At 40.4% G+C, this 25,229-nt stretch overlaps 3 protein-coding genes across 3 annotated transcripts; 1 reads left to right on the top strand and 2 right to left on the bottom strand.

The window, feature by feature from the left end:
- Positions 1 to 6,673: 6,673 nt before the first annotated feature.
- Positions 6,674 to 10,309, bottom strand: LOC149613096 (uncharacterized protein F54H12.2-like). The gene is made up of 2 exons (XM_089858054.1): positions 9,559 to 10,309; positions 6,674 to 6,975 (listed from the first exon to the last, which is right to left on the bottom strand). The coding sequence occupies exons 1-2, from the start codon at positions 10,307 to 10,309 to the stop codon at positions 6,674 to 6,676; spliced, it is 1,053 nt and encodes a 350-aa protein (XP_089714180.1).
- Positions 10,310 to 18,530: 8,221 nt separating this feature from the next.
- Positions 18,531 to 19,612, bottom strand: LOC149613095 (uncharacterized). Its single transcript, XM_089858053.1, has 2 exons — positions 19,524 to 19,612; positions 18,531 to 19,446 (listed from the first exon to the last, which is right to left on the bottom strand). The coding sequence occupies exons 1-2, from the start codon at positions 19,610 to 19,612 to the stop codon at positions 18,531 to 18,533; spliced, it is 1,005 nt and encodes a 334-aa protein (XP_089714179.1).
- A 2,953-nt stretch (positions 19,613 to 22,565) lies between these two features.
- On the top strand, positions 22,566 to 22,949 carry LOC149613094 (nuclear apoptosis-inducing factor 1-like). Its single transcript, XM_089858052.1, has one exon. It carries the CDS (start codon positions 22,566 to 22,568, stop codon positions 22,947 to 22,949), a length of 384 nt encoding a protein of 127 aa, XP_089714178.1.
- Positions 22,950 to 25,229: the final 2,280 nt, after the last annotated feature.

The following is a 25,229-nucleotide window of genomic DNA, read 5'->3' as shown; positions in this document are numbered from 1 at the left end:
CCAATTTTTAATTAAAGTTAATAAATATTCAAATTTTATAGTTCATATTTATTCATGATATAGACATATATTTTTTAGAACAATCATTGCAGAGATAGGAAACTGAAATGTAAATAACTGCAACGGGTGTAGGAAATGTTTTTTGGTTAGGAAACGCTTATTGATGAAGCGGAAACAACTAGATATGTTTTCGAAAACATGATAGGCGCGTGTGAAAACATGGAAACCTCCGACTACGAGTAAATAAAAGGTCGATACCATCAAGAATTTGAAATATAAGCCATGATAGAGGTCTTTCATGGTAAGCCAAGTAAACAGTTACAGTCGGCAATATTTGGGGGAATAATCTATGTTCACGATAGGAGACTTGCGAAAAATCAACTATATTGAAGTTTAAAATCCCGTCTCAAAGCAAGACGCAGATTGTCACGTGATACAAGTGTGAAATTCCCTGATCCACGATAGTTGAACATCTTATCACGCCAAGAGTATAGAAGCCCCGGCGTGTACATCAGCTATTCATTTTCTGTTCTGGACAACTTCCTGACTGTTCCCAAGTTTCTATTAGCCATTCTTTGAAGAAGGTAAGTGAAACTTTTACGGTCTAGCACCGAAAATACTTGTAATTATCTGTGGGATTAAGATAGATTTTTTTATTGTCTTTAAAAGACATAGTTATTTCCGATCCCAGATTAAGATAGATTTTTTACTGTCTTTAAGACATAGTTAATTCTGTCCCGAGATTAAGATAGATATTTTTTTACCGCCTTTAAAGAGAGTTAATCTTTAGAATGTTTAAGTGCAGCGCTTGTGAGCGCGAATATGTTAGATCATGGGACCTTACGAGGCATATAAGGGAAAAGCATGAGGGGATTTTGTTTAAGTGTCTGCAATGCCTAAAGAGTTTTACGAGACGCGCCACTTTAGCTGCCCATGTGGCTGGCAACCACTCGAAAGGTAGAAAGCGTGCTGTGTTCAACCTATCTAGCTCTAGTTCGGACTCTGACTCCACCCTTAGCCCCGTTTCTCACACCCTTAAGGACGTTCCAACTTCCGGTTCTCCTTCCCTCGCAAACATTCCAATTTCCATTTCTCCTCCCCTCACGAACATTTCAGTTCCACCAACCCCTGTCTCTATCATCCCGGTCCCACACTTTACCGAACACCCTAGCAGGTTATCACTTAATTTCTCGGGACATTCCATAAGCTCGGTGGAGCTAGATAGCGTGGAGGTTCAAATTATGCGCGACCTCATCAAGAGTAGGGAAAGTAGTTTGTCCCCTCCCTCGCCATCTCTTTATTTCTCTGAGGCTCCTTTAAGCAAGGAAGTGTTAAATGCCCAGAAAGCCCGAGCTATGTGTGAGCTTATCATGAGTAGGGGTAATCGTTTAACCCCTCCCGAGGCCAAGCGGCCGAAACTTAGCCATTCCACCCCAAAACCTATTCTCCCAACTCCTCCCTCTGTTTTTGGTTCACTTTCTGAAGTCGCCACCCACTCCTCTCCCGATTCCGTTCCCCCACCTCTCCCCACGTTTTTGGTTCCCCTTCCGGCGACACCCCCCCTTCCGGACCTATCATCCCAAAATCTAGATGAACTACCTGACGATTTGAATCGTGCACTGCATGAGTTCATGGAGCGGGAAGAGGATGGCATCGAAGTCGTCACACTGGACGACACTCCCTCTTCACCTCGGATCGCATGTTATATTTGCGACAAGTGGGTCGACGGCCAAAACGAGACCGATATGCACATGCGCGAGCACGTCCGAGGTGTTGAAGAGTCCACAGCAGATGAAACTAGTCAGGAGGGAGACTTTCCGGAGCTTTCGAGCCAGGAGGCCCGTGACCTTAACCTTTTCATGAGCTGGGAGGAGGAGGAGGGCTTTGCGGAACTTTCGAGTCAAGAGGCCCGTGACATTCAGCACTTCATAGATCAACAGGAGGGTGGAGGGCAACCGCCGGAGGACCCTGAACCTATCGTCGCCTCGCCAGAAGCCCCCCTTCACGACCAGCTAGAGGAGTCGGAGGTTCCTGGTAACGCTATTTTTTGTGCACGATTCACACCTGTAGCGGTCGAGACTGACGTAGATCAGTATATAGCTAGACATAGGGTAGCGATAAAAAATTATTTACGTGATAAATTGTCGATGGATCGGGGTATTAAGTGGTATTTAACTATCAGGGCTCGCTACACCGACTGATGAGGAAGCGGAATGTTTGATCTATCACAGGACCCGAAACTTAGCAGTTTTAACGCCTGACGTTATCCCCGGACAGATGGACTTATGAATTTTGACCCTGAAACGTTTAATGGAAGAGTATGAGGAGACTGGTAGCGGGTGGGTACTAGATAGGATCTTATTTATTCAAATTAATATTATAACGTACCTTCCGCTTCACGGAGGCACGTACTTCGAAACCCCTAAGAAACTCGCTTTGAAAAAAGCGCTTATCATTGTGCAAAACACAGGCAATAAGTGTTTCCTATGGTCAATTTTGGCTCATTTACACCCTAAAAATGAAAACCCCCGTCGTGTAACAAAGTATCTAGAGTATAGCGGTGAATTAGACATGGTCGGCATTACATTCCCCGTGGAAGTAAATGCCGCAAAATTAGAAAAATTTGAGCGTGTAAATAACTTTTCGCTTAATATATTCGGTTATGAGAATGAGGTTTTCCCTCTTTACGTGAGTTCCAATAGAGTTGAGGAACCGCGACAAGTTGATCTGTTGCTATTAACCCAGGGCGAGAAGAAGCACTTTTGTTTAATTCGCAGCATGACCCGACTTCTTGCAAGAACGTTCACCGCACAAAAGAACAGGAACTATTTCTGCCGTTATTGCCTACATCGTTTCTGCGGTGTGAACTCGGAGGCAAACTACAAGGACCACATCAAGGAGTGCAGCCTACACGGACCCCAGAAAATCGAGATGCCGGTGAAGGAACCCATTCTGGAATTCAAAAACGTTGCCTGGCAACAAAAGCTAGGCTAAAACTATTATTATTTATCAGGGGGAGGGGGAAAGGGGACAACGCTAAGATTAGATACATGAGAGAGGGGGAGATAGTTCGGTTATCATTATAGAGTAAATTATCACTGATAACATGTTTTGTCTATTCCCACAGGTTAAATACGTCATCTACGCTGACTTCGAGTCGATTCTTCGCAAAGTTCACCGATGTGACCCCGACAGTGAACTCTCTTCAACCACGAAAACTTCGCAGCATATCTCCTGTGGATTCAGCTATGTGATTGTTGGTCACGATGGTTCAGTGTCCAAACCGGTTACTTATCGTGGGGTAGATGCCACGGAAAGGTTTTTAGAAAACCTTTTGCGTGAAGATGCAATTATTCAGGGTAAAATTAAAGTTAACACCCCCATGAATTTACCAAACTTAGATAAGGCGCAGTTTGCCTCGGCCCAAGACTGCTACCTATGTAACGAACCCTTTACCGTAAATGATTGTAAAGTACGTAACCACGATCATACTACCGGAGCCTACAGGGGAGCCGCTCATAATTCGTGTAACCTGAAGCTGAGGAGCAGGAATTTCGTTCCGGTCGTTATGCACAATCTCTCTCGTTACGACGCCCATCTTATAATGAATAAGATAGGGCTGGTTAAAGATCAGGAGATTAAGTGCATTCCTACAAATTCGGAAACTAATATTTCATTTTCTCTTGGTAATCTAAGGTTTTTAGACTCAATTAGGTTCATGCCTGCATCGCTGGAGACACTCGTGGCAAATCTGGCCAGAGGAGGAGCTGACAAGTTTAAATGTTTAAGCTCTGTGTTCAACGCCGAGGAAGTACCACATCTACTGAGGAAACAGGTCTACCCATACGACTACTTTGACTGCCAGACGAAATTCGACGAGACGGAGCTACCACCCAAGGTTGGCTTTTTCAATACCCTGACGGACGAGGAGATTAGTGATGCGGATTACTCCCAGGCTCAAACAGTTTGGGAGAAATTCCAAATCGCTAATCTGGGCGAGTATCATGACTTATATGTTACGACCGACGTTTTGCTCCTAGCGGATGTTTTCGAGAGTTTCAGGACCATGTGTTTAGAATATTATAAGTTAGATTGTGCGCACGCATATACAGGCCCCGGCTTTGCTTGGCAAAGTGCGCTATGCATGACCCGAGTAAGATTGGAACTTTTATTAGACCCTGATATGCATCTTTTTATTGAGAAGGGGATAAGAGTGGGTGTTTCTTTAATTACACATAGGTTGGCAATAGCTAATAATAAGGATCTTCCCGAAACATTCGACCCAGCAAAACGTAGCTCTTACATTACCTACCTAGACTGTAATAACCTTTACGGTACTGTAATGTGTCACCACCTACCGATGAGTGGTTTTCGATGGATTCAACCCTGTCAGGATTTCACCCGTGAAATTATTTTGAATCACCCAGATGATGATTCCCAGGGGTTTATTCTAGAGGTAGATCTTGAGTACCCGGAAAGTTTGCACGAGGAACATAACTGCCTTCCCCTAGCCCCCGAAGCACGTGTTATTAGCGTGGACGAGCTTTCCCCGTTTTCGGTGGAACAATTGCATAAGCTCAAAATTAAAGTCAAGGATAGTCTCCCAAAATTATTACCCTCGCTTTATAACAGGGAGAAATATGTTCTTCACTACCGAAACCTCAAGTTTTACCTAGCTAAGGGGATGAAATTAGGAAAAATCTATAGCATCCTCACATTCGAGCAGGGCGCATGGTTAAAACCTTTTATTGAATTTAATACAGAAAAGAGGAAGCAGGCGACCAACGACTTTGAAAAGGATTTCTTCAAGCTAGCTAATAATAGGTATGAACCCGCCTAACCCTCAAGTTATTATTGTACACGTAAATTAATTATTATCTTTTAACAGCGTTTTCGGCAAGACGATGGAGAACCTCCGCAACCGAATCAACTTCGACCTTGTACAGACCCGGGAGCAGGCCATCAAGAAGTCCAGTTCCCCTACATTCCAGAGATTCACCATCTTCAGGAACAAGCTGGTTGGAATCCATCGGCTGAAGAAATCTCTCAAGTTGGACCGCCCCATCTACACTGGCTTTGCAATATTGGACTTGTCAAAGTTAGTAATGTATGACTTCCATTACAACACCATGCAGGCTAGATATGGCGGCGATGTCAAACTTCTTTTCACGGATACAGGTATTTTAATCGTTTACAATAGATTTATATATATATATAAAAAACCTTTACTTGATTTTAAAACTAATCCAATGTTATTTTTTCTATGTATAATTACAGACAGTCTCACCTATCAAATTTTCACGGAAGACCTTCCCAGCGACTTTGCCCAAAACAAGGAGATTAGATGTATGACTTTTCCGGCTACCCTAAGGATCATCCACTCTTCAGTGATGAAAACAAGAAGGTGCTTGGGAAGTTCAAAGATGAACTCAATGGCATTTTGATCCAGGAGTTCTGCGGCTTGCGGCCGAAAATGTACAGTATCCTGTCGGCAAAGGGTGAAAAGAAGACGGCGAAGGGTGTCTGTCGTCGCGTTGTCCAAAAGAAGATCCGACATGCCCAATACAAGGAATGTCTCCTAGAGCGGGAGCTTACCATCGAGGAGATGAAGCGGATCGTAAGCGTAAAACATCAACTCTATTCCGTTACGCAGTGGAAATTAGCGCTGAACCCTTGCGATGATAAGAGGTTCATCATCGATGGAATATCGACGTACTCGCACGGTCATTTTAAAATTAAAGATGTTTAATAATTGTTAGTTAATGAATAGTTTTTAGGTTTATATAATTTAATGTTTAGTTTTTTTTATAATTTAAATAATTTAATGTATAGTTTTTTAGTTTCAATAATGTATAGTTTTTTAGTTTCAATAAGGTATAGTTTTTTAGTTTCAATAATGTATAGTTTTAAGTTTAAATAATTTTATGTTCAAGTAGAATGTATAGTTTTAAGTTTTGTTTTTACCCTCTCCCGCAAATGAGTTTTAGGCCTCAAGTTTAAGGTTTCTCATTCTCAATAAAAATTTATTTTTAAATACCAATTCTCTCTTTCACTTACTTCATACAACTTAGGCAACATTAATTCATTCTAGGAGGGAGGGCAGACCCCCAGCCCGAGGACCGGCCGCGCATGCGCGTGTGTAAGAAAATTCCCGCGCACGTGAGTAGGAATAAATTCGCGCGCGATTTGAACAAGAAAAACACACATTTAAATTTAAAAAAACTTTATTGAAAATCTCTTGTACATAAATTCCGATATCATTTTATCATTCAAATTCTTATCTTTTACAAATTTTAAGCAAATATCATACATTTTAATACCTCTACATCTATACAAAGAAAAATAAATACAGTACCCGCCGCATGTCCTACTGGTATTTCCTTGAAATTGTTTTGAATTAAAAGTTACGGTAACACTATTTCTTTCTACGAAATCGTTGAATTGAAACATGTCCGGTGGGTTTCCAAAACTATCAAAGAACTCTGTATTTTTGTTACTAGAAAAGTAGATAACAGTCCAATGTTCTCCGTTGGTATCCGACATTCCCGTATTCACGATATATAGGGAAGGGAAAGATTTCACAGTTTTAAGTAACATATCCGCGGCGAAAAAGATCCTTGGTGAATTTATCCCTTTCCTTAATTCTAGTTATTTGTATAGTGTCCATAATCTTCTAGTTGTAATCGTATATGACAGTTCTATTCTTATCAATCTTAACCAAATTCTGAAACTCAGAGTAATATAAAACTGTGATAGTCTGGGGCAAGTCTTTGGCGAATTTTAATTCCAATCGTAGATTACCATTCCTTATCAACTGAAATTGAGAGGTCGAACTTTTAAGGTCGGGGCTTAAATCAAAAGCGAATATGCAATTCCCATTGGGGAATTCCTCTCGTGAAATAAAGTTCCCCTCGTCCAATAACCATTGAGAGGTTTGGGTAAAGAGATTGGTATAAGATCTCATATACTGACCACCTGAAAAGTTTGGGGTAAGGGGCTTATGCGGAACACTCGCTCCGTCGAGGTACAGCGCAATATGATTTAAATCAAAAGGTTGAAAATTGAAAGGAGACTTTCCACAATCACCCAAATACGCATTTTGATCTACAAGAGCGAAAAGAACTCTTTTGGGTAGTTGACCCTTGAATAAATTATCTCTAACGCATATTTTTGTACCACTGTTAATTGAGAAAGTGTTGCATTCCGTACGAATAATCGGGCATTTCATAGTTTAGTACAGTCATTTTAGCCCAAAAATAGAGGGAACCCGCAACAAATTGAAACAAAGCTGAAAATTTCAGATCTTATAGATTTTTGGGCGCTCTTTAACGTGGTGTGGTCTCCCACACTCTCTCATTGGAGGAATTTCCGCCATATTGGAAAATGGCGGACAAAATCGAGAAAACGTTTAATAACTCCGGTTCTACTTAACCGATTAACACATAATTGGGCTTCAATTGTAGATCACCTTCAAACACATAATTCACCTCTTAAGATATTTTGTCTTACAACTAACCGGAAGTTCACAATCTGACTCTGAAGATTAGCCTCATATAAAAATGGGAATTTAAAGCATTTTATGGTTTCTATATTCCGAATACATTTCCAAAATCGAGAAAACGTTTAATAACTCCGGTTCTACTTAACCGATTAACACGTAATTAGGCTTCAATTGTATATCACCTTCAAACACATAATTCATCTCTTAAGATATTTTGCACTACAACTAACCGGAAGTTCACAATCTGACCCTGAAGATTAACCTCACATAAAAAATGGGTATTTTAAGCATTTATGGTTTCTATTTTCAAAATACGTTTCCAAAATAAAACATATAGTTCCTATTACTGACAATTTTGCTTCTTTTCTGACAAGAGCTATAATGTATAGTACGGGAGAGGGTAAAACAGCCTTTGTACCATCATAAAACTTAATGTTTTAATATATACCATTGTTCGCCCAGACTTGTCAATACGGCTAAAGTTGAGTTAAAGCGTGTGAAACAAAGTTAACATAACCAAGTGTATACTTTAAATGAAGATTATAGAACTGAGCTTTTGAATTAGCTTCTCTTCCACCAACAAGTGCGGCAGCAAAGCAGCATTCAAATAGAGTTTATCACGAAGTTCAAACGTGGCTTGGAAGCAGCATAAATGCTAGAGAATGGGGTTGGAGACAGGTAGGATTTGAACTCAAACCAATCGTTACCACTCTACAACCTGCTCCAGCTGAGCTTCTGCAGATGATCCCTCGTAAATGCAAGGAAGTCTGTGACTTGAAATGTGAATGCGGTAAAACTGGTCCAGTCTGTTCTTCAATTTGTAGACGTTGCAAGGGAGTATCTTGTTCAAATGAACATAGAGATTTTGAGGCTCAACCTCAAGTAGAGGACTATGATTAAACTTAAGCTTAACCAATATTGATAAATATACTAATATACAAGTTGGTAAACCAAAATAACCTCTCCGATACGAGACGCAATTAAGAAAATAATTATGAAAATATAATTGATATTACTTACTTTAGTCGTCAGTAGTTTAACGTAATTCTATTGAAGTCGTTTTAAGAAACTTAATTCCTAAAATAATTTTATACATAGCTATTGTTGACGTTTGAATTCTAGCGTATGCCTCTTTAACAATTTTTTGGAAATTTAGGGTATATAAGGCGATTGATTCACAATAAATGATAAGAAATCCGCAATTGCATGAATCTTTGGTTGAAGCCCTGCAATTGGGAGGCTAGACGTTTCTCGTAACCCCAGCCGATCGCCACGCACTTCTTGATCCTAACGTTGGGAGTAGAAGCCAAAAATTACTGCGAACACGTTTGCTCCGATTTGCCAACTGCGGACGCGGTGACCGACACACAGACAGACAGACATCCCCGCACACACACATACGTCCAGTATAATACCTCTCCGTGACGTCATCGTCACTTAGAGGTAAAAATATAATGGGAATATTATATTTTAGGTTTAAAACCCTCTTGGCATTTATTTCGCTTGAAACCTTTTCGAAATACTCAAAAATTAGATTTGCCTTACCTTCCGGGCTGGATTGTGAACTTCCGGTTAGTTGAAGGACAACATGTCTTTAGGATGAATTATGTGTTTGGTAGTAATCTACAATTGAAGCCTAATAACTTGTTAATCGGGTTAGTAGAACCAGAGTTATTAAACTTTTTCTCGATTTTGGAAATGTATTCTGAATATAGAAACCATAAAATGCTTTAAATTCCCATTTTTATATGAGGCTAATCTTCAGAGTCAGATTGTGAACTTCCGGTTAGTTGTAAGACAAAATATCTTAAGAGGTGAATTATGTGTTTGAAGGTGATCTACAATTGAAGCCCAATTATGTGTTAATCGGTTAAGTAGAACCGAAGTTATTAAACGTTTTCTCGATTTTGTCCGCCATTTTCCAATATGGCGCAAATTCCTCCAATGGGAGAGTGTGGGAGACCACACCACGTTAAAGAGCACCCAAAAATCTATAAGATCTGAAATTTTCAGCTTTGTTTCAATTTGTTACGGGTTAAAACCTATTTTTCCTGTACTAGTTGTCAGTTCCAGACATTTAGCGTGAGCGATTAACACTTCCGATGGTAATTTTACTTTACGAACATACAAGGATGCTACCTCGTAAACTACTTTCCATTTAACTGCACCGGCTGCCTGCACGCAAAATTCGTTTGGACTTTTAACAAACCTGAATTTGAGATCCGTTAAATTTGGGAAGTATCGGGGTTGTTGACAATGATCCAAGTGTACAGTTCTTACCATATCTATTGTCCCTTTTCTAGCGAAAGCCGCCCTTGTTTTAAACCCTTCGTTATCGACCAACACGTCAAATTTCCCAGCAGTGTCTTTGCAAAACATGGAACTAGTAAGAAAACTGGTTTTGGCAGGTCCTCCGAACGTCACCGCCGTTTGAAACATGGCCTTGTAAGGGTAGTTTTTCGGTGATGGTGTAACGGATCTCTCTTGAGCCGAAAGGTGTACTTCACTGAAAAGACTATGCAGGAAGTTATTTACTGGTCCAGCTTTGTCCGCAGCTGCTGGGATTGTTTTTCCATCTGACGGGTCTACAATCCTAACTTGAATATGTAGTAAAGTCTTGGACAAGTCCAAATACGCGTCGGAACTGCCAGCCACGGTAAACGTGATTGTCGAATTTTCGTTAATGTTAGAGAAGGGACTGTATTCGACCCATTCTCCACTCAGAATGCTGGTATTGGTAAGGGGTACGTCGAAAAGTTCAACTTCGGTGCTGACCGACCCATGCGAACCGAGATGGATTCGCGTCATTATTATATATATTTTATGAACAAATGCCAGGTCGTTTAAAGGACGTTGCTTTCCTCTTTCTTGCCGAGACTGAACTGACGAGTGATCTAGACTTCCGTATCGTTTTAATCCCATTCGCCGTCATTTTTCGGATTTCTTCCGCCGCACTAAGGGCTACGATTGGGAATGAAAGTGCTTATTGTAATCAACTCCTCTACCATGTCCGATCTGGTTTAAAAAGTGATAATCGTAGTCTGATTGGTTTAAGGACATATTTGATTTGGCGACGTTCTTCGTCTAACACTTCAAGTGTAAATGATGAGCGAATCTATCTTACCTTCTAATTTATATTGACGACCACATTCTACGGGGTCTAAAGTGTAGCGTAACGTGAACTCTCCCTCTCACGAAATCAATGGGTGTACCAAGCTCACTCATAGTGTTAACTTCAATTGACTGGAAAGAATTGCAGGCGAGGGGGAGGTAGTGGGGTTAAGGAAAATCCCTGTCCACCGTTTCTCCGTTATTGCCCTGCACGCTAACGATTCTTAGTAGAGGTATATGTACATCTCCCACGGGTCTAGACTCGACTACGTCGCTATAAACAAAGAGTGAATGAAGTCCTGCGTCGAGGTAAACGGGTTACGCGGCTATCGAGGACTTGGAAAAAGTCGAGGATTCTGCGGAATCTTTGGAGAATCCAAGAATTACAGCTAGCTCCCCCGGTATAGTTAAAAAATAATCCTCTTTGATTGAAATTTGTACTCGTCGTATGCGTTTTATGTAACTAAAGGAATACTTGACATGGGTGGAAGGTTCGCGTGTAGTTTCGTTTGACACACCTTCCTCGACGTAGTTAAGTTGCTCGATAGGTTCTGGATATTCCCGTAATATCCAGCGGGTAACTCTATAATTGTAGTATACACCAAATTACCATTACTCATGAGTATAAGAGGACATGTTTTACTCAAATTATCCCAAGTGTGCGGGTAGCTAATTTCCGCTATGCCTACTTCGTAAAATCCCTCCAATTTTACGGGTTCAGGGAGGTATGTCCTCAATGTACTTCTCGTATTGCCAGGAAAATAATTCATCGAAGAGTCGGAAGGTAAAGTGATGTAAAAGCTCATACTAAATCTATTTCCTGAACCCAACTGTCAAAAGACGGAGAGTATCCTATCCAACGTACTAGCTTCTCTAGCGTCCCGTCGGGTCTGCGGCGTTTCCTCAATATCTTTTCTATTTTAAACACGCTAGAATTTAGGTCTTTACCCACTTTCTGTAATTGTTCCTTGTAAAAAATACCAGTAATCGGTTCCGAATTAAAATCTTGGATCCTATACACCGCTGGACTACGGGGTAATCTCTCCACCACTTTGAAAAGTTCTTCCGACCACGTGGGCAAGTAACCCTTCTCGAAAATATTCTTATGTTTGCTTATCCGGACTACGTCACCAATAACGAAATGATACCATAATGGTGGAGAGAAGTCTATATCGCCGTAAAGGTTTTCCCATACCCGTCTCGATGTTTCGGGTGTGACTTCAACAGGTTTACACTTTATGGATCGATGATAATTGTTATTATAAGCCTGAACCATGTCTTAAGGAGCGTCAATGTACTTATAGGTATTGTTTTCCGTGAAATACCGGTACATGCGACTTTTTAGAGTTCTGTTGAACCTTTCAACTATCGTAGCTTTCTGTTCGGAATCCGGGGCAAAGAACTCAATTCCCCTCCTTTTCAACTCTCTCTGAACATCCCTGCATATGAACTCATTACCGTGGTCACTTTGCACTCTTTTTGGCGAGCGACCAGACTTAAGAATAGCCTTAAAAGCCCTTTGGTCCTTTCTTGTTCTTGGTAGCCGCTACAATTGCGTATTTACTGAAAACGTCAATGCAGCGTAGGAGGTATCTGAACCCTTTATTGTGACGAGTTAGGCTCTTCAAATCAGCTAAATCAATCTGCCACTGCTCATCGACCCCATAAACTATTCTCCTATTTCTCTTAAAGTTTTTTCTAGCATTCCTGTGTAATTATCTTGAGATTTGAAAAAATGTCTCCACGTCTTTTATCGTAACCCTTAAGCCAACCTCTTTAGCCGCTTGATATAATCCGAGAACACCTCCATATGAACCCGGGTCAGAAACATTAGAATAAATCTCTTTTAGTCTATCCATTAAGGGTGCAGTTGGTTACACTATGATAATGCCTCAAGAGAAAATCGCTAACCTCTATAATTATGAATATGGCAATTACTAAAACCACAGTTAAAATTTTAGGAGATTTATAAAATGTGTCTACTTGGTTGGCTAACACCACAAAAGTACCCACCTGATTATCACAACCTTCCATATCGGGATACTTAAAATGAATGAAACGTGGAATGTAATTGAAACGTATTTTATTAAAAACAAGTGCTACAAGTTTATCCAATTTCCGAAACCTTCACCAGTCTGAGCGGGGAAATAATAATCCTCCTTCACTTCTTCTTTCTCCACTTTTTCTTTCTTCGCTTCACTTTTTACAGGCGGGGGTAGGTCTGTTTTTCTAATTTTAATTTATGTTCTTTTTACATTAACCGTAAACAAAAGTTGGTAAAACTGTGGGGCGCCAATGACGGACGACCGTTTTTTAGAACTCGTCGCAGTATAAGCTAATAAATCAATTATATTTGAACCGATGATTTTACGCTTCTCATATATTAACTCTCCGGCGTGTGTCAATATTATTTTTGATATATGGTCAATCCATTTGTGCAAGTTCAAACAATCAACTGCGCTATAGGAAGGAGCCGAAGAGGCGATTTCAGGACTCCAATTCCGGTTTTTCGCTGGTTTTACTTTAGCTCTTTTCACCATTTTACTAATTTCCCTCGAAAGCACGTGGTTATATCTTAATAATTTATCAGTATCGTTTAATTTAGCATCGTTTGTGATGGATTTCAACTTATCCTCCTTATCCAACTCCATTAAAGTGTCGACTTTTAAACTACTATTTGAATTAAACGTATTATACGTTTCTTCGGAAATTAAAAATATTTTCGCGCCATTTTTACTTTATAGCTCGACTTATAGCCGCACCTGCTACTGAACTAATGATAGATAGTAACGGTCCGAGAAGTAAAGGGATAAAACCTCCGCTTTGAATTAATAGTTTCCTTTTCTTTGAAGGGTGGATGTTAGACGTAACTTTTCTTACAACGTGTCGATGTTTCTTCAACCGCTCCTTCTCTTCCTCTGAAAGAGGGACATTGCACCGTAGGATATTTATACAATACTCGACAATAGATTTAATCGCTTCTTTATTGGCAAATTTTAATGCAGCATTTCTTTGGCAAGAGTTACAATTAGCAATATATTTAAAAAAATTTAAATTATCGCCGACTCGTTTTGATGGAGCCATTTCGCTAGCTTGGACGCCTTCACCAAGGTACAGTTGTTGCTGTCCCTATGGAATGTATAAGCCCTGGGGGTTTCGCAGTCGATACTTGATAGTCTTGGGCAACCGTAGTCTTCGGCGTTGGTAACTTCGCACCCCAAGAACTTTGATAGGGTTTCAGCCTTCTCCGCTCCTTTCGTCACGTATGACGATGCTCTAGCTCGAATGTAGTGCCATCTCGTATGGGTAATCTCCTTCCTCGAATGCTAGATCGCAAGTGTTCCGTGAGAGCCACCTGCCCTGTCTTTTATCATTGACGGATAACTCCGAGAACTTGCATGGAAATTGGAAGATCCAGACCTCGTACGCGTCGGTCTCCTTCAAGTACCTAGTCAGCTCCTTGATTATCCATCGTCCTTTAATCCGGAAAAAATTCGCTTCCAGGATGGCCGTCATTTCGGTATGAATACTGCTGCTTGTTGACCTGGAAGTATACCTGTTCTTAGACGGTGGTTATCTAGGGTGTTAGCCTTAAGGTCTACAAAAAGATAGCCGTAAGATTCCAACGTCGCCTGTCTAAAGGAGTCTACCACGTATTTACTATTTCCTGGCGTAATTTGTTTCGTTGTTTCGCAAGATGGATAATGGCAGACTGATCACGTGGTGTTTTAAATATAACCAAGTAATGGGCATTTAAGTTTAAGGTGCGAATTTCCTTCCCGGGATAATAAAGATTCTGCATTAAAATTAAAACTGAGGTATTCCTATGGTGCGAACCCCTAATGAAAAGATTCGTCACGTCCTTATTATTCGCTATTTCACATAGTAAGTCGTCTAATATAACGAAGTTCCTCACATTAGCATCTAGGGTGCTAACATCTAAAAAACCCTCGTGAAATTCTACACTCGGAGTATGGGATAGTATAGCGCCGTATAGTTTCGACTGATACTTCGTGTAACACCAAATTATTCTTTCGGGGGTGGGCGAAATACATATATCCTTATGCTTAATTAATTCTCCTACGAAAACACTTTTCCCACAGCCGGTGACTCCAGCCACTAGTCCGGTAAAGGGGTGTTGCATACTTGAATCCATATCGATAAATGCGGGAGGAATTAACTACCGTAAACTTATATTTAAAGAAATTTATACTTACATTTTTCGGATCTGGCTCGGTACTTCAAGGAAGGATGTAGAATGTCTTATCTTTAAACCGTCCTCGTCTTCTATACTTTAATGTCACGTGACTTTCTGACCATGTAAACATGGCGCACTTTTTAGACCAATCACATTCTTATAGTCGACATGACGTTTAAACCGCGTGTACTACAAGGGTTATTTACCACGTTGCCGGATATGACGCTTAAGCCTAACATTGACGCCATGATTGATTCACTGACGCTATGTACGTTTCACTGACGTTACAACAAGATTGGGTGAAAATGTTTGATTCACTGGCGCCATAAGAAGAAAATGCTGTGGGCGTCCATTGACGGCATATTTGCAGGTGCCATCTGGCACTGTCTGACGCCAGTGGGCCAGAAGTGACACTTTCTATCTACTTACACCTCGGGCAGAAAGGTTCTGGACATGCATGGAAAATGCTTAAACCCTATCTCAAAGAAAAAGGCCACAAAATAAATCTGATTGAACTTAACGGAAAAATCCTATCAATTCCGAGTGACGTTGCCAGTGAATTTAATACCCACTTTACTCTCGACCGTACCCATCAGCTTACCCTGCGGATGCGGGTAGCCTAACTGAGTATATCTCTGAACCATTTCATTTCCAAAACGTTACTGAAAGCGCTGTGTTTAATTGCCTAAGAAAAACTCAACCTAAGAAAGCAACCGGATCGGATAATATTCCAGCAAAGATCGTTCATTCATTGGCAGGCGTAATAACCCCATATATCACCAAAATAATAAACAAATCCTTCAATGAAGCTAAATTTCCAACTGCATGGAAAACCGTTAAAGTCGTCTTAGTTCATAAAAAGGGTAAAAAGTCTGACATGGGAAACTACAGACCAGTCTCTGTTTTGCCCTGTATGTCAAAATCCTTAGAACATTTTGCTCATCAACAACTGCATGCTCATCTTGCTAAAAATAGCCACTTATACAAACTACAATCCGGATTCCGCCCGGGCTACTCGACCTGTACAAGTATCTTCTATTTATTAGAATCAATAATAAATTGCCTAGGCAAAGGATATTACGTCGGAGTAATATTTGCTGATTTAACCAAGGCCTTTGACACTGTCGACCATTCTATCTAACTCTCAAACGTAAGAAACTCTCTAAAAAGGCATTAAAATGGATCCAGTCCTACATTCTTAAGCGAAAGCAAGTAGTAGCTGTCAACGGCTGCATCTCATCGACCATGGACATAACCAGAGGCGTTCCTCATGGAAGCATTCTGGGCCCAACTTTATTCAACGCATACACTAGCGATGTAAATAAACAGTTGAAGTCTAGTATTTCCAATGAATACGCGGATGACAGCGCGTTGATTCTTTCATCATCCACCACTGAACAACTACTGGAAGAAATGAGTTATGAAGTGGACCTACTTAAGACAGCACTAAGATCCAGGAACTTAATACTTAGTGAATACAAAACCGAATTTATGATACTATGCCAAAATGGGACGCCTCTCACCTCTGGGGTGGCAAGCAAGTTGAAGGGATCATCTATAAAAAGAGTATCCCGCTACAAATATCTCGGTGTAATTAAAGATGACACGCTCAAATGGAGAGATCAGATGGACTACATCATAAATAAAACAAATCGTTCAAAGGGAATTCTACGACCTCTACATCCGTCGTTAAGCACAAAAACGTTAAACCACTTATATAAACATTAATACTTCCAATCTTCGCATACGGTGATATATTCTACAAATCTGCACGCAACTCTGGCCTTGAAGAACTACAGGTTAACCATAATAACGCAGCCCGTTTTGTCTCAAAAAAGAAAAAACGTACTTCTGCCTCCGACACACTCAAGAATCTACAATGGACAACGCTAAAGGAAATGTATAAATATAATCTATTAGTCTTCATGTTCCAAATCGCAATGGAAATCTGCCCGACTACCTATTGGAACATTTCTCTAAATCAAATGATAAACATAGTATTAGCACTCGTGGCAGTGACTCGAACTTTTGGGTCAAACACTTACAAACATCCTTACGAAATAAGAGTACGAAACAAAGAGGAATAGCCCTATGGAACTCTCTAAGCAGTGACCTGAAACACCTGAATTCTAAGCAAATATTTAAAAATGAAATTATCAAAATTTTAAAAGATCTCAAATGAATGTGTATTAAGAATACAAATTTAATTTAATTGTTTTATTGTATCGACACTGGGACCACTTTGTAAATCAGATTTTTCTGAAAGTGTACTCCTAATAAAAGCCTTTATTATTATTATTATTATTATTAGTCGGGAAACTCTCGTCCGACGATTTACGTACCGAGATCTCCTGAATCATCGTCGAACGCCAACAACCGGCAGCAGTCTATCTCCAGCTGCCATGATGTTAAGCTATCCCTTGCTTTGGGCTTGATCGTACCGCCCTTAAAGACCCCAACCGAACTAATCGACAAGGACAGCACTTTCCGACTATCGGTGGGCCAGACAGTTTACGCACGAAACTTCGGTCACGGTCAACCGTGGTTCCACGGCACAGTATCGGCAACACTTGGTAACGCGATGTTTGATATACAAACACCTTATGGTAGAATCAGGCGTCATCGCGATCAGCTTCGACCGCGGACCACTACAGAACCCCTGCGGAACACGAGCGATAACCTTCAGCCAGAAGTGCCAGCAACACCGCGGAACACTAGTATTAACCCTCAGACAGAAGCGTCAACACCACCAACCGAAGAGCCGCTTGGATCAGTGGAGCCGACGATCGCTTCCCCTGACGCTCCAATCAACGTGAGCCCGCAGTTACGTCGATCAAGAAGAACCACGAAACCCCGTCTAATATTGGACTTATAAACCATTTCTACGAAAGAGGTGGTTTTATAGCGTTGGCTAGATGTCACCACAAACGTTCTTAATCAATAATCAATCCCAAGCGATATTCCCTCTCGTCACTCTCTCGAGCTTGTAACGATGTAGAAATATCGCAGTAAAAACCTAACCATGTAAAAAAATGTATCATTCTTTGTAAACAGTATTAAATAATGATTAACGTTTACTAGTTAGTAAATTTTTAGTACAAGTCTATAACAAAAACATACGCCAAAAGGACAAAATATGGCGAGATATAGGCGTTACGTTAAATGAAAGTGGTAAGTAGTATATTTTGTATTGTAAGCAAGCACCAAAGTAGAATTGACATATCCTTTGGGATTACTGGTAATTTAATGTAGCTTACTAGGAGTAGGCCTAGATGTTGGAAGTGGATAAGTCCACTGGTTAAACGTCAAACAAATTCACTGTCTAATCCATATTATTCCCTATCACCAGAAGTGCGGCTAATCTCGTGATTCATGGAGCAGATGGGACGGGAATAACGGGAAGATTCAATCTGTCGTCTGCTACAAAGGCAGACGACAGACTTTTTCTCGTTACTCGCCGCCATCAGAGAGAATTTACAAATTGTAAATTTGTAAATTCACTCTGCCCGGGTCTGCCGCCATGAATCCCAAGGTAAGCCTAACTTCCGGATTAGCCTAAGGTGGATGTATGGAAATATATTGGGGAATGAGACTGAAGTTAGCGTATCAAGACTCTTTTATTCAGGCATAGTTAGAAGTTAATGAGTAAGCATAATTACAGTTGGTGGTTACAAAAGCACGCGATATCCTTTTTCAAGTGTGAAATATGTTGTCGGTTTACTACAGTAAGTTCGTAATAACACACCATGTGGCATTTGGGTCTGTGACCGTGGCATTGAAATAGGTCACAAATGCGTCTCGAACGGCAAATGCAATGGTAGTGGCACGTCTGGGATCATTTTCAACAGCACCAAAAGCGCGATGTCCTGCCTCAGGAGGATCCAAAGGTGTTAGCAAGGCACTATTGCAGTCCTTAGTACGTAAATAATTGTGCATGACGCATGCGGCCTTTACAATTAGAATTGAAGTCGCCACCTTTGTTTCTATGGGTCGGTAAAAAATGCGCCATTTTTGAGCCAGTATGCCAAAGGCATTTTCTACCACCCTTCTTGCCCTGCATAGTCGTGCATTATATGTCTCTTTCTCAGGATCGGACCTACTTTGTCGATATGGGAAGGGTCTCATTAAATACGGTTTCAATGCAAATGCTTCATCCCCAATGACAACATATAGGGTGGGTGCAGTTTGCCCTGGAAATGGTGTGGGTTCCGGAACATTCATCATATTGGTTTCAAATCTTTGTCCCATGTTTGAGGCCTCAAATATACCGCCATCGCTGTTTTTGCCATACCCACCAATGTCGACACGTATAAATTTATAGTCTGGGCCTACAATTGCCATCAGCACCAGTGAAAACTTATTCAAATAACACCAATAGTTAGAACCTGTTTTTTCTGGGCACTTTAATGTAATGTGTTTGCCGTCCACGCTGCCAATGCAGTTCGGAAAGTTCCAGGATGTTTGAAACCCTGCAGCTGATCGTCTCCACATATCAGCTGTGGGTTCCGGTAAATATATAGGCTCTAAAACTGCATATATTGCTTCAAATACTTCTCTCACTATTCCAGCCACTGTTGTGAATCCCACCCGAAAGCTATGACTAATGGTGTAAAAGGTATCACCAGTGGCGAGATATCTGTAAAATGTAATGTACTTTGAGGAAAAGACGTTAAGAAGAGGTGGAAGAATCTTAGGGATTCCTATGGGAAATACATAAGGTCCACCAAAACGAAGACTGGCCAGGCTGCAAACATCAAGAAATGGATCTGGTCTGAGCAGAAGGAGTTCTTTCGTCCATTCATGTCGTTTGCATCTACGTCTTCAAATGTCAGCGATGTCAACTGTGACGATAGTGTACTGACACTATAACTACATCTGAAGCAAGCTTAGACAGTGCACATTCATCGCGTCCTGACATTTGCGCTAGTTTACCAAAGAACAGCATCGGGAGCAATGATGTTGAATGTACCACTGAAATAAGTAACGCCACACCGAAAAAAAACCAATTGGCAAGAGCTCTGCACCCTCTGCCGTCAACGACATGATCAGCTATTTCGAGTCAAAAGGAAAGGCTGTATTTGATGCGACTGACACCCTTTTTCTGGCTCATGCCAAAACTGTAAAAGGGTTTACGGCGAAACGACAGGCAATCGCTAAACTTGAAATAGCAGAGGTCATTATGGAGCAGGAATTGCTGGATTTAGAGGACTGTTGTGACCAAGTTCCGTCCGAATACAGACATCCATCGCCATGCGACTCACGTGATTATACCATCAGTGAGGCCCATGGTTCAGACGACCCTTCCGCAGCATCATTTATTAAAAACTTTAATCCATATGCATAAATAGTCGCATATTTAAATAATTAACACAAACTTAAATGATAATTAAACGCGCACTCTATGATGTCTTGTTCATTATATAAATGCGCACTCTGATGTCTTGTTCATTATGTGAAATAAAATAAATACATTGCAGTGCATAAAGGCCTTACTTTACACGCAGATAATAAATATGACAAATATATTTACCGTAATGTAATTGCGAGGCGTTCTTCGGGTGAGATAGCTTCTCGATAATATGTATCCTGTTTCCTAATTCTATTGTCGATCAGACCCATTAATTCGCTAAAAGACGTGATACTCATTAGGAAGTAAATGTGAAAGCGCTGTTCGTCCTTCCGAAGGTGTGGCATCAGCGTGTGGTATTCTCCATATTTGTGGCGCTCTAGGTTAATATCGTGGACCCAATACCTTCGTTTCCTACCCAATACCTTCGTTTCCTACCCAATATCCATAATGGTAGAGTAGACATTAGTAATTTACGCAATAAGTACAAATAGGGTCGTTTCGTGCAGTGTAGACCAATAACTTAAACGTGGGTCGAAGTGTGTCATAAGCATTAAATATGCGCGCCTCGTTAAGTACTGAATCGTAAAGAAGTACACTGTAAAGAAACATCCCAGGGATGGTTTATGTCTATAGCTATAAGTAGCCAGAGGAACATGTAGAGGAGTCATTAGCGTCCCCTGAACAATAGGTTCAACAACAACGTATCGTTCTAGGCCAAAGATGCAGTCATTAGGAGACCTTTGTCCGTGAAAGGGACAAAATTAGACGCAAGTAATCGACCCTCGTCGGCTTGACACTTTATCTAGATGATGCTTCTCATCCCTCTACCATCCCTAATGACTAGTTACAGATCGGAGTAGATTGTGCACCCCTCAGTCTGGTCCCGCGTTTGTAAGAGGGATTATTGTACACGACCGGTAGGATTATGACACTCAGCTAATAGCTAGGAAGGTATCGCGCTGACATACATAACACTGGCATTCTTCTATTGCTACCTGTGGCACGCCTTTCAAATACCCACATCTAATTGTGTTCTACCTTTTAGTGTCTTCATTTACTGCAAGTAATAGGAGAGCTTCTTCCTCGTCCGATGTCGAATACATTTAAAACGATATGATAACTTAAACGCGGCGGTGTGAGTAGCACGTCACAACGCGAAACGTTCGCGGCCGCTGCGAATTTGCCGCGTTCGTGTGATGTACACCGCGAAACGTTCGCCGCCGCTGCGAATTTGCCGCGTTCGTTTGTGTGATGCACACCGCGAAACGTTCGCCGCCGCTGCGAATTTGCCGCGTTCGTGTGATGCACACCGCGAAACGTTCGCCGCCGCTGCGAATTTGCCGCGTTCGTGTGATGCACACGATATTCGCAGCAGACGCGAAACAAATTTAACGCAGTACAAACGCTGTAAAACAGCGCGGTTTGCCGCCCAGGTGTGGGGTTGTACTCTAGCCGCTTCATATGTGCACTGCCGCGTCGATCGCGATTTTTACACTCGCCGCCACCGCTGCGACACTTTCGTCTTGGTGTGGGGGAACCTTAAAATGGAGAAAAACTCCCATGTTATTTCTATGGGAAAATTTGAAGAGTTTCACCAAAAACACTGTTTAATTTTATGCAAATGAAAATCGCCCTTAGCAACTTTATTTTTTATACAATAAACTAATTGGTGGATCTTTTTGAAATTTTAACCAAATATTGAGGGCCCAAATTGTAGTTTTGTGGAAGTTTTTCAAAACAATCAATACAATTCAAAAAAACTGCATTCAAACAAAAAACTCTCCTTATACATTAAGAGCAGTATGAAGTCTTATCTAAGAGAGCTACCGCTCTCCTAGAATAGATTTTGTTTTTATTTCAACTGCTTAATTGCGATAGCTAAAAAAAGTCGTTTTTTTAACATAGCCTATAATAATATTAGCGGGTTTATCTGCCATTAGGCCTGCATTTTTAAAATATTTTCAATTACACATTTCAAATTATATTTTTGATTATCTATTAAAACTCTTTTTCTAGGAATTCACAAAGGGAAAAGAGGTATGTTCGACACGTGAACTTGTGATTCATGTTTTTTTCTGGGAAATTTTAGAATATCATGTTATATTTAGGATCTTCAAACATTTCACTCCCATTATTGTGATTTCTGTTTCGAGAGAAGTAAAAGTTAGTTTAGTGCCGATTGGATTTTCTGCCAACTTACCCATGGCCAAATTTGTTTTAGTTAAAGATAGTTCTTTAAGTGTAAAAGAAAAGGAAAAACCAGTTAACTGGTATATATATTTCTTATGTCAAAAAGTGACAGTTGAAAATTTGTGTTCCCCAGGGAATTATTCCGATCGTTTCAAGGGAGCTGGTTATAAAACTATTTCCGAAAACTTGCTGGCGTTCCGAGATACCGCAAACTAATGGGGACATATTCCGATGACGAGATGGAATGTCTTGTCTCCCAACTTGAGGCAGTGCCCTCGTTACTGAATAATCAGTACGGGAAATCCCAAAAGGAGAGGCGCAAAATGTGGCAAACGATTGCTGATCGTGTGAACCACATCAGAGGGCAACAGTGCACTGGCGATGAGATAAGAAAGAAGTGGGCTACTTTAAAGAGTTATTTAAGAAATAAAGTGGCTACAATAGCCTCGGAAACGAAAAAGACTGGGGGAGGAAGCAATCGTGACCTCGAGCTCACACCCATTGAGTCTCGTTTGGCTGCATTGATTCCTAGGGCCTCCATTTTTGGGATAGCCGGAGGCACCCTCTCTTCTAGGACCTTCGTCAGCGCCACAATTTAATGAAACGTAAGTAACTTATAGTAATCCAAAGATATATGGTAAGAATAGTAACCACATTATGCCGGTAAGTCCATATTTGGTGCAAGTATACATTAAGGTACTCCTTCAACTTGATAAGGTTGGAAGATAGTGAGTTAAAATGGTTTCACTAACCCATAAATGAGAGCATTTAAATTAGGAACTACCTTTTTCAGAATTGTCGTCATCCTATTGTTATTGCTTGTACAAACAGTCCCATCTAATGACAGGTGTCACCTAACGTGTTATGTACGAATTTGCATCACTGTTTAAGAAACTATTCCAGTTAATTTCCCTATTTCAAAAGCATCAGAAGTGAACCTGTGTGAAGTGGTCTTTCTCGCTGTTAATCGTACAATTTTTTTCCCTATTACAAATTGCTGTTAATGGTACCTATTGCGTAATTGTATCTATTTGTAAATCAAGGCCCTAAAATGTAATACTTGCCACATAAATATTTCAAGCCCTACGTCCCGGTGCATTTTACCTAAATGATTAGAGCCTAAACTGCAAGAATTGGTCTCTCCATGAACATTGGCTTCTTAAGAAAAGAGTTCCTGATTTGTTAATGTTCAAGGACTGGCACAATATTTGTGTACTCCATCTATAAAGTTAGTGTCAGCTCTAAGCGGTGGATTTGCACCAAAAGAGGGCTTGAAATCTTATAATTTGTTTTACCTGTTTAATACAAGGCCAACCGGCTCTCAGATGTAAAAGCAAGCACCTTGAGGAATTATGTTATGTTGTTTGTGACCTAACCCTTCTTCAGAGGGTTCCTGGACAATTGTAGAATGCTACTTGTTGGTCCAGTAACTATTAACAGAGTTATTGTTACAATTACAGCGAGACTGGCAGCTCTTCCTCAGAAGCTATACCTTGCTAAGTCGTGTAAGTAACCTAAACATACTGTAGCAAATGGCCTAGTTGTCAAATACTTGTCACCTTACCAACGTTCACTGATAGTTTCATAAACAATCCTAAAAATGCCAATAGTTGTGACATTGTAATATACTTTAGTTTATCTTGTCGTATAAACATAATAATCATACGCTTTCAAAGACTTTTCCCAGTAGAAATGCAAGTGTACGACCGGGTAGTTTACCTTTAGTTGCCAAATGTCCAGTTGAACGAACATGAAGGCCATAGGCTTCGTGTGGATGTCCCTTCATGAACAAAAGCTTAAGATTATTATTATACAATACAACATTATGAACTAGACACATTGAAACCGCTTTTAATCATTTTGCAAAGGTCTAAACGCAACAATGTTATGATAAGTTTTGAGATAATTCATGGCCAAATTAAATGTTTAATTCAAACAATGGAATAGACATATCAAAAACGATCAAAGCAGCTTCTTATTGTATAGTGTTTATATATACAATTCTTTCCTACATGTCCTATAACACAGTTCAATATTTGGCTGTGATTCGGCTCCCTCTCATATTTCAATTACCATGTCAACATTGAACTCCTACACATATTACATTACTAACACGATTCAATACATTAAAATATCACCAAGTTCTTTTTTTGTCCGTTAAATAGTCGCCATGACGACGTTTAGGATGTCAGTTGCGTTGAGGGATTTGGAAGCTTCAATGATTTCAGTATGTGTGAAAGCTTTCCGTATATAGTGATATCATGAAAATTTGTTTGAAGAGACCAAAGAATTACTGATTTTCAGGACCTAAAATCACGAGGTTTCAGTTGCTGAAAATCAGTATTTCTTCGTCTTTTGTCAGCACGCACAAAGCTACGTCACATAGGTATGTGCGTGCTGACAACCTAAGCCGGAACAGAGCATGTATCTATTAAGCTGCCGTCGGAAAAAGGGAGTTGCCTATCCTTTAGCGTGAAAACAAATTTCCTCTTTCACATACTTTATTCATGCGATGCGAATATAATTTATTTCTTTTAACAAGCGCTCGAATTAATATTCTTCTTACCTTTCAAGATCAATCTGACTCTCTTTCGCAAGATGTTGCAACCTTTTTTACGAGTTTTGGTAAGATGACATTTTACACAGATGGTAAATAATATTAATTAATTCCGTATTATCCAAGATCCCGAGGCAAGCTGCTCAACAACTGTGAGAAGAACCACCAGTGATGGCCAACCGCCACAGTCTCATAGCAATTGTAAGTCGTATTCTATACATACTGTCAGTTTTTTATGAATTGGGTAATTTACTCACGTGCCCAGGCGTTTATCATGACGTTACCTGTGAATAGTTATTTCCTCATATGTTTGGTACCGCCT

The sequence above is a fragment of the Phalangium opilio genome, unplaced genomic scaffold (assembly GCF_054372755.1).
Source record: "Phalangium opilio isolate 3A_F unplaced genomic scaffold, DU_Popi_V2 ptg000230l_1, whole genome shotgun sequence".
In the NCBI taxonomy this organism is placed as follows: domain Eukaryota; kingdom Metazoa; phylum Arthropoda; class Arachnida; order Opiliones; family Phalangiidae; genus Phalangium; species Phalangium opilio.
This window is presented reverse-complemented; position numbering and strand designations above follow the sequence as displayed.